This window comes from Oncorhynchus gorbuscha, linkage group LG26, assembly GCF_021184085.1.
Source record: "Oncorhynchus gorbuscha isolate QuinsamMale2020 ecotype Even-year linkage group LG26, OgorEven_v1.0, whole genome shotgun sequence".
Taxonomy (NCBI): domain Eukaryota; kingdom Metazoa; phylum Chordata; class Actinopteri; order Salmoniformes; family Salmonidae; genus Oncorhynchus; species Oncorhynchus gorbuscha.
The window spans coordinates 41,837,608-41,849,133 of NC_060198.1; the positions used below are offsets into that span (position 1 = coordinate 41,837,608).

Consider the following 11,526-nt stretch of genomic DNA (forward strand, 5'->3'; position numbering starts at 1 on the left):
TTGTCATTTGTCAATATCATTTCTCAATCAGCATTCATTTTACTGATATTCATACTAAATTACATGCGTTCTGATATACAGAATATTATATGTTGTCTCATGGTATTTCGTTTGTTGGGAGTTGTGGGAATGTTCTAGAGTCCAGACTCTCTGTAGCCTTGAAATGGAAGTGTGTTGGTGAAGTCGAACATAGAGCCCACTCCTGAATACACCCAATTTATTGCCCAACTTTGTGTGTGTTTGTGTGCGTGAAAGTTTTAGAGTAGTTGGTTGAATGTTTGGGGATGTTTTACACTCTGGTCGTTTCAGCATTGCTGGGGCCAAAGCCTTGTTGCAGATCAGGAAGCTCCATGCGTGCTGTTGAGAGATGATGCATTTCCTCAGTGATCGGAAGGGGCTGATTACTGCCAGGCCAGCTCTATAATGCCCTCCCCCACTTCAATGTAGGGTCAAAGGTCAACCCGAGAAGACTCTGGGAAATGAACCTTAGCAGAGACCCAGGGTGTCTCAAATCCTCTATTGAGAATGTTAATGTGGCCTTCTGGATTCTTCACGATAGATGGCCATTGAAGGAGTCTGCTGCTTAAATCCAGGTCAAATGCACAATGTTGGCAGAGTACAGACGTAGTGCAGTATGAAAAGGATCACAATGTTGGCAGAATACAGACGTAGTGCAGTATGAAAAGGATCACAATGTTGGCAGAATACAGTATGAAAAGGACGTGTAGTGCAGTATGAAAAGGATCACAATGTTGGCAGAATACAGACGAAGTGCAGTATGAAAAGGATCACAATGTTGGCAGAATACAGACGTAGTGCAGTATGAAAAGGATCACAATGTTGGCAGAATACAGACGTAGTGCAGTATGAAAAGGATCACAATGTTGGCAGAATACAGACGTAGTGCAGTATGAAAAGGATCAGAAGCAGCATTGAAGATCAGGATAAGCAATTAAGATATAAGGCAAAGGCCGAGTCTTCATGCTCCAGTCTCCTGTTTGTTTGATGATTTTAATTTGACATGGATCATGGTGCAAAGTTAATGAGCTGAGAATGACTTACAGGAAGCTGACAATTGTGTGCAATAAATCACAGTTCAGCCACCAGTTTTCAGTTCTTTGTATGCAATATATCAATTTATTTTCTGTTATTGTGTTATATATTGTTTAACTAGTTCAACACTTGAGTGAAAAAAATCATGTCAGATAGTCTGGTCCCAGTAATGATAGACTACTGTCATGTCTCTAAAGCAGACCAGCTGTTTATCTCTTAGTTTCTCAGGTGACTCAAGTCCTCTTGTGCATTATCCTATCCATTATCTACTTGACATATTCATGCTTTTGTTTGCATTTATCTTTGTTTTTGTTGTTTTATCATGTCTTCATTGATTCTTGATTTTCCTGATTGTCCCTGTTTCTTTAAATGGAGCTGAAATGAAACGGTGCTGCTATCTTCTATGGAGCGTCAAGGATGTTCCTATGTAATAAATGACCTGAACTCAATCCACACCAGTTTGATCGACCTGTCATTTGTGGTTTTGGCCCTTAAAGTGCTGCTCAATTTCAATCACAGATTGATTAAACCATTAAAATATATTTAGCCATATGCTTGCTATTGCAGCACGTACAGTGCCTTGTGAAAGTATTCGGCCCCCTTGAACTTAGCGAACTTTTGCCACATTTCAGGCTTCAAACATAAAGATATAAAACTATTTGTTTGTGAAAAATCAACAACAAGTGGGACACAATCATGAAGTGGAATGACATTTATTGGATATTTCAAACCTCAAAAACTGAAAAATTGGGCGTGCAAAATTATTCAGCCCCCTTAAGTTAATACTTTGTAGCGCCACCTTTTGCTGCGATTACAGCTGTAAGTCGCTTGGGGTATGTCTATCAGTTTTGCACATCGAGAGACTGAATTTTTTCCCCATTCCTCCTTGCAAAACAGCTCGAGCTCAGTGAGGTTGGATGGAGAGCATTTGTGAACAGCAGAATTCAGTTCTTTCCACAGATTCTCGATTGGATTCAGGTCTGGACTTTAACTTGGCCATTCTAACACCTGGATATGTTTATTTTTGAACCATTCCATTGTAGATTTTGCTTTATGTTTTGGATCATTGTCTTGTTGGAAGACAAATCTCCGTCCCAGTCTCAGGTCTTTTGTAGACTCCATCAGGTTTTATTCCAGAATGGTCCTGTATTTGGCTCCATCCATCTTCCCATCAATTTTAACCATCTTCCCTGTCCCTGCTGAAGAAAAGCAGGCCCAAACCATGATGCTGCCACCACCATGTTTGACAGTTGGGATGTTGTGTACAGGGTGATGAGCTGTGTTGCTTTTACGCCAAACATAACGTTTTGCATTGTTGCCAGAAAGTTCAATTTTGGTTTCATCTGACCAGAGCACCTTCTTCCACATGTTTGGTGTGTCTCCCAGGTGGCTTGTGGCAAACTTTAAATGACACTTTTTATGGATATCTTCTTGCCACTCTTCCATAAAGGCCAGATTTGTGCAATATACGACTGATTGTTGTCCTATGGACAGAGTCTCCCACCTCAGCTGTAGATCTCTGCAGTTCATCCAGAGTGATCATGGGCCTCTTGGCTACATCTCTGATCAGTCTTCTCCTTGTATGAGCTGAAAGTTTAGAGGGACGGCCAGGTCTTGGTAGATTTGCAGTGGTCTGATACTCCTTCCATTTCAATATTATCGCTTGCACAGTGCTCCTTGGGATGTTTAAAGCTTGGGAAATCTTTTTGTATCCAAATCCGGCTTTAAATTTCTTCACAACAGTATCTCGGACCTGCCTGGTGTGTTCCTTGTTCTTCATGATGCTCTCTGTGCTTTTAACGGACCTCTGAGACGATCACAGTGCAGGTGCATTTATACGGAGACTTGGTTACACACAGGTGGATTGTATTTATCATCATTAGTCATTTAGGTCAACATTGGATCATTCAGAGATCCTCACTGAACTTCTGGAGAGAGTTTGCTGCAGTGAAAGTAAAGGGGCTGAATAATTTTGCACACCCAATTTTTCCGTTTTTGATTTGTTAAAGTTAGAAATATCCAATAAATGTCGTTCCACTTCATGATTGTGTCCCACTTGTTATTGATTCTTCACAAAAAATACAGTTTTATATCTTTGTTTGAAGCCTGAAATGTGGCAAAAGGTCGCAAAGTTCAAGGGGGCTGAATACTTTCGCAAGGCACTGTACATAATAATAAATTATGTTTTCTTACCTCACTGGTCAATAGCTAGAGAGACCTTTGCTTCATCCCATCATAAACTGTACATTTTACATATGTTTTCTTAGACATAGGAATCAATTGTTTGTGACATGTAATATTGTGGATATCGTACTAAATGTAATCTCTGATTTATTTCATGGTTGGTGGTGGTTGTGTGCATCATCTGTGTCTTTGGGAATCTGGCGAGTAGACTGATAGATCATATGCTGTTCTCTTTTTCAGGGGAGCTTAGTAATAGTGTCAATGCAGATCCATACAAGGTAACCAGAATCCATTTTTCTGATGGTTCACGCCTACATATCTATTAGTGTGTTGATGTCTGGTATCGTTCTTTCTCCCTCACTGCAGTACAACTATAACACTGGCATCAGTTACGAAACTTTAGGCCCTGACGAACTGAGGTCTCTATTGACAACAGTGAGTCATTTTCATTTATCTATTCTACCATCCATCCACAAGTCTAACTGTATTGGATCATATCTCAAGACATTTATCAGCAGTGTGTATGACTGGCTTGTCTCTAACTACACTGCCCCCTGTCTGCAGCAATGTGGAGTGATCTCTGAGCACACCAAGAAGATGTGCACCAGGTAGGGATTACTCTGCACGCAAACACAGCACATGCACCTCTAATAGTCTTGTCATTTCCACCTAATGTCCTATCAGCTACACGGAGTGCACACTCATACCTTTATCACACAAACTCATGAATACTTTTTGTTTCTCAAGCGCTGGCACGAGATGTTAGCTTAAGTCAAAGTTGCTGATTATGATCATGATGAGCCATTCAGGGTTGTACTGGTTCAGACAGACATCTTCCTGGAAGTTTGATGTCAATGTCAGTACGTCCTGTGTCCATCCCTGAGCCTGCCCCTTAGTATGGACCTTACCAGGTTCTCAGAGGTGTTTGTTAAACTAGCTAGTCAGAAAGGTCTTCCGTGACTTGAATGACGTGTGTTCCGGACAAGTGGTAAACCTGTGGCCCAACTCCATTATGGAGGCTGCCAACAGACACTCATGGTTACTGTTCTGCATGTTGTTTCTGTGAGACCTTTAACATGATCAGTTTCATTGGTGTGTTGTGATCATGTGTAGTTGGGACTGATTTCTGGGGAACACAAGTGGCAACTCTATATGATTCTCAATTATTTTCCATTTCCTTTAACATACAGTATTTATTAGATGATTGGGCTCAGTTATTGGCTAATTTTCTTTAAAAAATATATACTGAACAAATATAAACTAAACATCTAAAGTGTTGGTCCCATTTTTCATGAGCTGAAATAAAAGATCCTAGAAATGTTCCATATGAACAAAAATTGTGTGTATTAATGTGTGTACATCCCTGTTAGTGGGCATTTCTCCTTTGCCAAGATAATCCATCCACCTGACAGGTGTGGCATATCAAGAAGATGATTAAACAGCATTACACAGGTGCACCTTGTGCTGGAGGACAATAGAAGATTAGTCACACAATACAATTCCACAGATGTCTCTAGTTTTGAGGGAGCGTGTAATTGCCAGAGAATGTAATATTTATTTCTCTACAATAAGCTACCTCCTAACGTAATTTTAAAGAATTTGGCAGTACATCCAACCGGCCTCACAACCGCAGACTACGTGTAACCACGTCAGCCCAAGACCTCCACATCCGGCTTCTTCACCTGCGGGATAATTTGAGGAGTGGGAGGGTAATGAAAATTATTTCTGTCTGTAATAAAGCCCTTTTGTGGGGGAAAAACTAATTCTGGCTCCCCAGTGGGTGGACCTACAGTAGGCCCACCCATGGCTGCGCCCCTGCCCAGTAGGCCCACCCATGGCTGCGCCCCTGCCCAGTAGGCCCACCCATGGCTGCGCCCCTGCCCAGTAGGCCCACCCATGGCTGCGCCCCTGCCCAGTAGGCCCACCCATGGCTGCGCCCCTGCCCAGTAGGCCCACCCATGGCTGCGCCCCTGCCCAGTAGGCCCACCCATGGCTGCGCCCCTGCCCAGTAGGCCCACCCATGGCTGCGCCCCTGCCCAGTAGGCCCACCCATGGCTGCGCCCCTGCCCAGTAGGCCCACCCATGGCTGCGCCCTGCCCAGTAGGCCCACCCATGGCTGCGCCCCTGCCCAGTAGGCCCACCCATGGCTGCGCCCCTGCCCAGTAGGCCCACCCATGGCTGCGCCCCTGCCCAGTAGGCCCACCCATGGCTGCGCCCCTGCCCAGTCATGTGAAATCCATAGATTAGGGCCTGATTTCCTTCCATGAACTGTAACTCGGTAAAACTTTTGAGGTTGTTGCATGTTGCGTTTATATTTTTGTTCAGTATAATACCAAATTGTGTAAAATTAGTGAAACAATTCATATTTGATTGGACTAAACAACAGATATTTTCCAATTGGACTATGTAAGACCCTGATTGGACACTGCCTGCCGTATGTGGTGAGAGACTAACTGGACGCTGTCAGTGAGCAAACATTGATCTCTAACCTCCAAACTCTTGACACCTGACCCATCATCTGATTGGTCACTGGCAGTGTCTGTTTCTGTCTCTCTCCCACTCTTGTCTCTGCCGTGGCCCTGGGTAGGCGGGGCCACTGTGCATTGTGGGCAGGTGTTTCTCAGGTGTTTGTAATGCCACGTTGTGTCCCTGCCAGGTCCCAGCGGTGCCCCCAGCACACGGACGAACAGAGGAGGGCCGTCAGGGTGTTCCTCCTGGGGCCGTCCGCGTGAGTGTGCCCCTCCCCCGCCCCTCAGACCTCCATTGGTTCTGACTGGTTTATTCCTAGAACTGATATATTTGATCTTGACTGGTGCCTGTGGTGTCCCTAAATGTTCAGGTGTTTGCTTGAGGAGTTGTATTGAATGACTATGTATTTATTGTGGATGTTTTGTGCCAGTTAGATGGACAGGCCTTATCATTGAGGGTGGACTATGTTAGTTAGCTACTGTATGAGCATTCATGGGGCCAACTGTATGGCCTGGATGTGTACTACAGTAGGTGTGCTGTATGGCAGATTGAATGGCTCCACCATGTGTCCTGCTGCTCTCTGTGGCTGGTCTGATCTGAGCGGCTGTTGTCTCTGTCAGGTCGTCTCTGCCCGATGCAGACATGATGGTGGAGAGTGACTGCTACGACGCCTCAGACGGACAAGTTCTCATGAGTCGTCTACAGTGGGACGGATCCTCAGACATCTCCCCCTCTGATTCAGCCTCCTCCAAAGCTAGTAAGAGAACCGAATTCAGGTCCACATTCTGTACATTCATACAGTGGAGGTCGGTCTCATCTCATCCCCTGCTCTCGATCTCTCTCTCAGGCACCAACAACTCAGATTCTAAGAAGCCCAAGAAGAAGAAGAAGATTTCTCTTAGCCTAAACAGCACAGGAGGAGGAGGGGGCGGCAGTGGGAGTGGAGGAGGCAGTAGCTCCCAGACTAGTCTAGTAGGCCAATCCAACAGAAAGAAGAAGCCCAAGCTTCCTGTTCCCCCTGCCCCCAGTATCTATGACAACCTAAACTAGGGTAGTCCCAGTCTGCCCCCCCCGTACCCAGGAAGGTGACTGGAGGGTGACATGGAATTCTGAACCAGGCTTCATCCACTCATCCAGCTCCCCAGCCTGTCAAGTCATGGTCTCATACCTAACAGAGGTACAGATACCCGTGTCCTCTGAGGCAAAGATGATAACCCATTAACTCACAACCACTCACTCACTTTAATATCAGCTCTGATTAGCCCAGGGGTTGTAACTTCTCTTTTTTCATAACTGGACACAGCACCCCTTCATTTGAACGCCATTCTTATTTGTTTGTTGTTGAATACAATATTTTGCAATTCCAGTTATAAAGAAACATGGATTGTTCACTTTAATTATGTTTTTGTTAATCAGTGATTTAGGCTTCAGATATGGACCAATCACACTCCGCTTTTTTGCACTCTGATCTGTTTTCTCCTGAAAACAAAACATTGCTTTCTTTTTGACTGTGTCTCTGTTTAGGAGGGGACTTGTGGACTAATTGCATCACCTTACGACTACAGCGTTGTTATTGTGGTGGAGGATGTCAGTGCCATTTTGTTGTTTCACCAGTATTGGGATACTTGATGGTGGCTTTATCCGTACTAGCATTGTATTGCACAGTGGTGTATGTGTGGTTGCATGTGTGTATGAATGTTGTGTAAAGTTGACTGTTTTCCATGTTGTGTGTGTGTGATTTAATTTGTTTTCAGATTACTATGCATCTCTGAATGTGCCATTGTGGTTGAGTCAGTATATGTTATTTTGAATATTTAACTTTTTTGGTTTACATTGACTGTGTCAAGTGAGAATGTGTATTTAATGTCTGCACTCAGTAAATTGTAAATGCAGATGTTGACATGTATCATGGAGTGAGCCAGTGTATTTTTGTATACCGATACATGTGGTATGATGACCTATGTAAAATAATCATGATTTAATTGGATACTGTATACATACACGGTAACCTCTCTACCATACACAGCTTCATGCTAAACAGTGCTTCTTCCCTGTCTATCTTTACTGTTTCATACTCAGTCTGAAGTTGCTCTAATCTGCTTCAGCTGCAAATCACAATATCACTCTATACAAGTTGTAGATCTCTCATTGCTTCCTGTTGAATAATGCTAAAGTATAGTGGAGTCAACCTGCTTTTTCCCCCAATAATACTCTAGGTCAATCTGCATCTCTTGATTTAATAGTCTGTCTCTGCTTATGTGCAGTGTCTATGCGCTTGAAGGAATTCAAATCCGCCGCCACTTGCAACAGAAGTGCCATGGCTGTTGCATGGGATATTTCAGACAGTTATTCTCGCCATTTTCAGTTTTACTCTAGCTAACGAGTAAAGTTTGATATATGTTATTCATTCCTGTTTGAGGGGCCCACCAGACTATACTCGCTGAGAATCTTATATACCCTGAGCTTTCATTTAGAACATTCAGCCAGTGATTAAGTATGACATCACTTTAATGTGCACTAAAAGAATCAACCTTCAAGTGAAAAAACACATATTTTAGGTATGGATCATTTAATTTGTTCCTCTTTGCTGACAGGGTAAAGAATGTCCTGTATTACTAATGCTGTGTAACTGTTTATGTGTGTGTATCGGTGTGTCTGAACAATATGAGTGTGGACAAATGACGCAATAGAAAGTGTCTTCACAAAACAAAAACAACTTTTTTCATGCACGTGTGTGTGCATGTGCAAATATGTCAATTGTATATTAATGTGACGCACAGCTAGGTTTTCTTTATCTCAGTTTCCCAAGTGTACAGAGGTTTCTTTGTCTGAGTAAAATTAAGTGTCATTCAGATTTCTTGCGTTCTGTCATTTTGTCAAATATCAGACATACTCCCTCTTTACACAGGGACTGATTGGTTTGAATGTCTTTAAATCTGAAGCCAGAGGAAAACAATCGAACTTAAGAGATAAAGATATTATCCCTCATCTGTGTTAAATTCCCCAACAGAAATCCTGATGTGGTTTCATCCCATTCATTCTATGTACAGTAAATACATATTTACAGTATTTTCTAAACCAAACATGTTGCTTATTTTCATGCATTAACGTATATGGTTTAAAATAACTAATGATATTAGCGTAGAGTAATTCAAGCAACAAAAATCCTTAAACTGTTTTGCCTTGCAAAAAGGCAGTCGTTACAGTCCACAATGACTAAGGTGAAAGCTCATTTCCAAAGAACTGGAAAGAAAGAAATATAACCACCACTCCATGGTGAGTGGTTTCAAAGTTGCTCTAGAGTCAAGTCTAGTTGTATAATCTTCATTTTGTTTCTGTTGCAAATGAGGAAATGAATTGCTCGTTCAAACACGTACTACAAAAAGACCAAACATTTCTGGAACGTTAACGTGTATATAATGAAAAGAGTATGTAGCCATGATGTGAAGAGATGCATTATCCTAGGTCTAGATTCAATCAGATCAAGTGTTAACCGGCGATAGCTGATTTCTGGCGGGGCGGTGCACCTGCGTTGGAGCTGTCAAATCGGTGAGTGGCTGCTCTTTATCATTATCACCAAGCCACACCTGTCCTACTTGCATTATAAGTTCAGAACGAGAACGTGTAGGCTAGATAGAAATTACACTCAAATTGAAAATAATTCAAATAAAGATTTCTAATCAGCCTCATCGAGGTGTAGATTACATCTCACATTCCATCGTTTGAACTTGTAAACAAGGCTCCGTGGTATTTACTTAAAGCAAAGCACGGTTTCGACTGCTACAGTTTTGCAGTTTAACTGACGCTCAGCCTAGAAGGACAATTTCCATACACGGCCACATAGATAAGTCAGATTTCAACATTTATAATACGACACTTAGGTCATCACCTTTGTACACAAATCATCTATTGTATTATTCAAATATTTGTAGCTGATGCTAACATTTTATATTCATCAGTCTGCCATGTTTTTGTTTGTCTGCGCTGCTCCCTGTGCACACTGAGTGCATGTGATGTTGATCTGTATAAAACTGGATTCAACCCGGATATAGACGGACATGAATTGGCGTATGCGAACGTGAGTAGATATCCTTGAAAACAAAAGGCGGACATCTTGGACACAGTCTCCAGTTCTTATACCTCAGTGGATTGACAGCACTAACACAGTTCCACCTCCCACACAACTTCTATACGGATGTCGGCTAAAGCGGATCTGATTGAATAGAGACCCTAATTTCTGAGAGCAACCTAACACAGAACAGTCTATGTGAAGCCAAACTGGCCAGAAGATATTGCTGACACAGTGGACCAAGCAGCCTGTGGTCCTGGGTGTGATGCTGATGGTTCTGCCCTATAAAGAACCAAGAGGAGCTTGACCCACTCAATGTTTTTCTGAGAAGCAAAATTACCGCTCATTATTATCTCTGCTTCATACTAACACACATTCCAGATAACTTGAATCTCTGCACATACAATCAATCTCATTTATGCTATTTGCTGGTACATGCACAAACAGAGGCACACCCACTCTTAGGATTCCAGTTGAGCTCCATGGTGTCTAAGGCAGAGAGGCCCCCTGACTCCATTCATCCTCCTGACACATTTGTTTTTCCCTCTCATTCTCCTGCCCAGATGAGGGCCCTTCCATCCTGCTTCCTCTCCCGCTCACCGGCTGTGCATTCCAAAGATGAGGAAGCTGAAGAACACAGTGACTCCCACCAGGGAGATGGTAGCAGGGGCGGTGAAGAACTGACGGTAGTTGATGCGGAAGTACCAGACCACGGCTAACATCACCACAAACACAGGCACCACCAGGCTGCTGGTGCTCAGAGCCAGGCCTGCAGCCCTGATTCCCCCACTAGCCCCAGAGCGAGCAGTCTCCTCTGGGCTGGCCTCCCGCAGCACCTGGGACACGTGGCAGTGGATCACACTGTTGTGTGAGATGTTGAGGGAGAGCAGAGTCCGTTTGGGATCTTGAAGCAGCTGGCCCTGGTATATCAACTTGATCTGACGCTCCCGCCCTGAGAAGTGCTTACTAGAGGGGAGAAAGAAATGTCTCTGTAAGACTGTATGGGAGAGATATGCATGTTCAATAAATCCAAAAAGAAGGTTAAACACAGAAAATGTATAATGAGAGCTGCCATATCATAATAACCTCTTCAGTAGACCCACTGTATCCTGGGGACTCAAGACTGCCACCTCTTCTGTGTCATTCAGGAACTTCAAACGAACCGTAATGCTGGTGCAGGAGACCACTGGGCTCAGCTTCTGAACTTTATCTTCTTCCTCATAGTCATCCTCTTCCTCATCATCTTCATCATCATCATCATCATCATCAGGCTGGTATGTCTGAGGTTTCTTCCCTTGGATATTCAACAGCAGGTCAACTCCAGCCCCTGTAGTCCCCTCTCCTGTTATCTCCCCATCTTCCCTCTCAGACCCAGGCTCCCCCTCCTCTGGCTTGTTCTCCTGGGAGGGTGGAGGTGTTTGCTGCTCTGGGGTGTCTGCACTGGGTGGCCCTCCACTGTAACTCTCATGGCCCCCCAGCCCGATTAGAGAGGCGTGGGCACCGACTGTAAGGATGGTGCTCAGGATGTGGTCTCCCCGATCTGCCACTTGCGTGGAGAGCCAAGCCAGGACCAGGGCCAAGACCAGGAGTAACACACCGCTTACTGCAGCCACCTCATCTCCCATCCCGTCCATTGTCAGTGCACACACCGCCATCTCTGTCCTTTGTGTCTGTTGAAAAGTAAAAGAGAAGTGAAAGAAGTGCATAGATACATATGAGTAGAAAGCCTATGAGCAGAGACCTGTATTGCG

At 43.8% G+C, this 11,526-nt stretch overlaps 2 protein-coding genes across 5 annotated transcripts in view; one reads left to right on the forward strand and one right to left on the reverse strand.

The window, feature by feature from the left end:
• Nucleotides 1–3,159: 3,159 nt before the first annotated feature.
• On the forward strand, nucleotides 3,160–6,774 carry LOC124015308 (ataxin-7-like protein 3). 4 transcript variants are annotated; one of them, XM_046330466.1, is made up of 6 exons: nucleotides 3,164–3,515; nucleotides 3,604–3,672; nucleotides 3,802–3,845; nucleotides 5,894–5,965; nucleotides 6,327–6,463; nucleotides 6,554–6,774. In XM_046330466.1, the coding sequence occupies exons 1-6, from the start codon at nucleotides 3,459–3,461 to the stop codon at nucleotides 6,754–6,756; spliced, it is 582 nt and encodes a 193-aa protein (XP_046186422.1). In that variant the 5' UTR covers nucleotides 3,164–3,458; the 3' UTR covers nucleotides 6,757–6,774. The 4 variants fall into 4 exon arrangements, with proteins under 4 accessions (XP_046186424.1, XP_046186423.1, XP_046186421.1 ...); XM_046330468.1 differs by lacking the exon at nucleotides 5,894–5,965 and having other exon boundaries at nucleotides 3,160–3,515; XM_046330465.1 differs by having other exon boundaries at nucleotides 3,162–3,672.
• A 1,422-nt stretch (nucleotides 6,775–8,196) lies between these two features.
• Nucleotides 8,197–11,526, reverse strand: part of LOC124015307 (transmembrane and ubiquitin-like domain-containing protein 1) — a 4,023-nt gene continuing 693 nt past the window's right edge. The window contains exons 2-3 of the mRNA XM_046330464.1: nucleotides 10,862–11,445; nucleotides 8,197–10,741 (exon numbers count right to left, since the gene is read on the reverse strand). Coding sequence (XP_046186420.1) covers nucleotides 10,372–10,741; nucleotides 10,862–11,430 — 939 coding nt within the window. The 5' untranslated portion in view covers nucleotides 11,431–11,445 and the 3' untranslated portion in view covers nucleotides 8,197–10,371. The remainder of the gene's footprint in view (nucleotides 10,742–10,861; nucleotides 11,446–11,526) is intronic.

Coding starts and splice junctions, on each gene's coding strand:
- LOC124015308 (XM_046330465.1), top strand. CDS start 3,538: ATGGTTCACGCCTACATATCTATTAGTGTGTTGATGTCTGGTATCGTT. Junction 3,673..3,801: donor TGAGGTCTCTATTGACAACA/GTGAGTCATTTT, acceptor CCCTGTCTGCAG/CAATGTGGAGTGATCTCTGA. Junction 5,966..6,326: donor TTCCTCCTGGGGCCGTCCGC/GTGAGTGTGCCC, acceptor TGTCTCTGTCAG/GTCGTCTCTGCCCGATGCAG.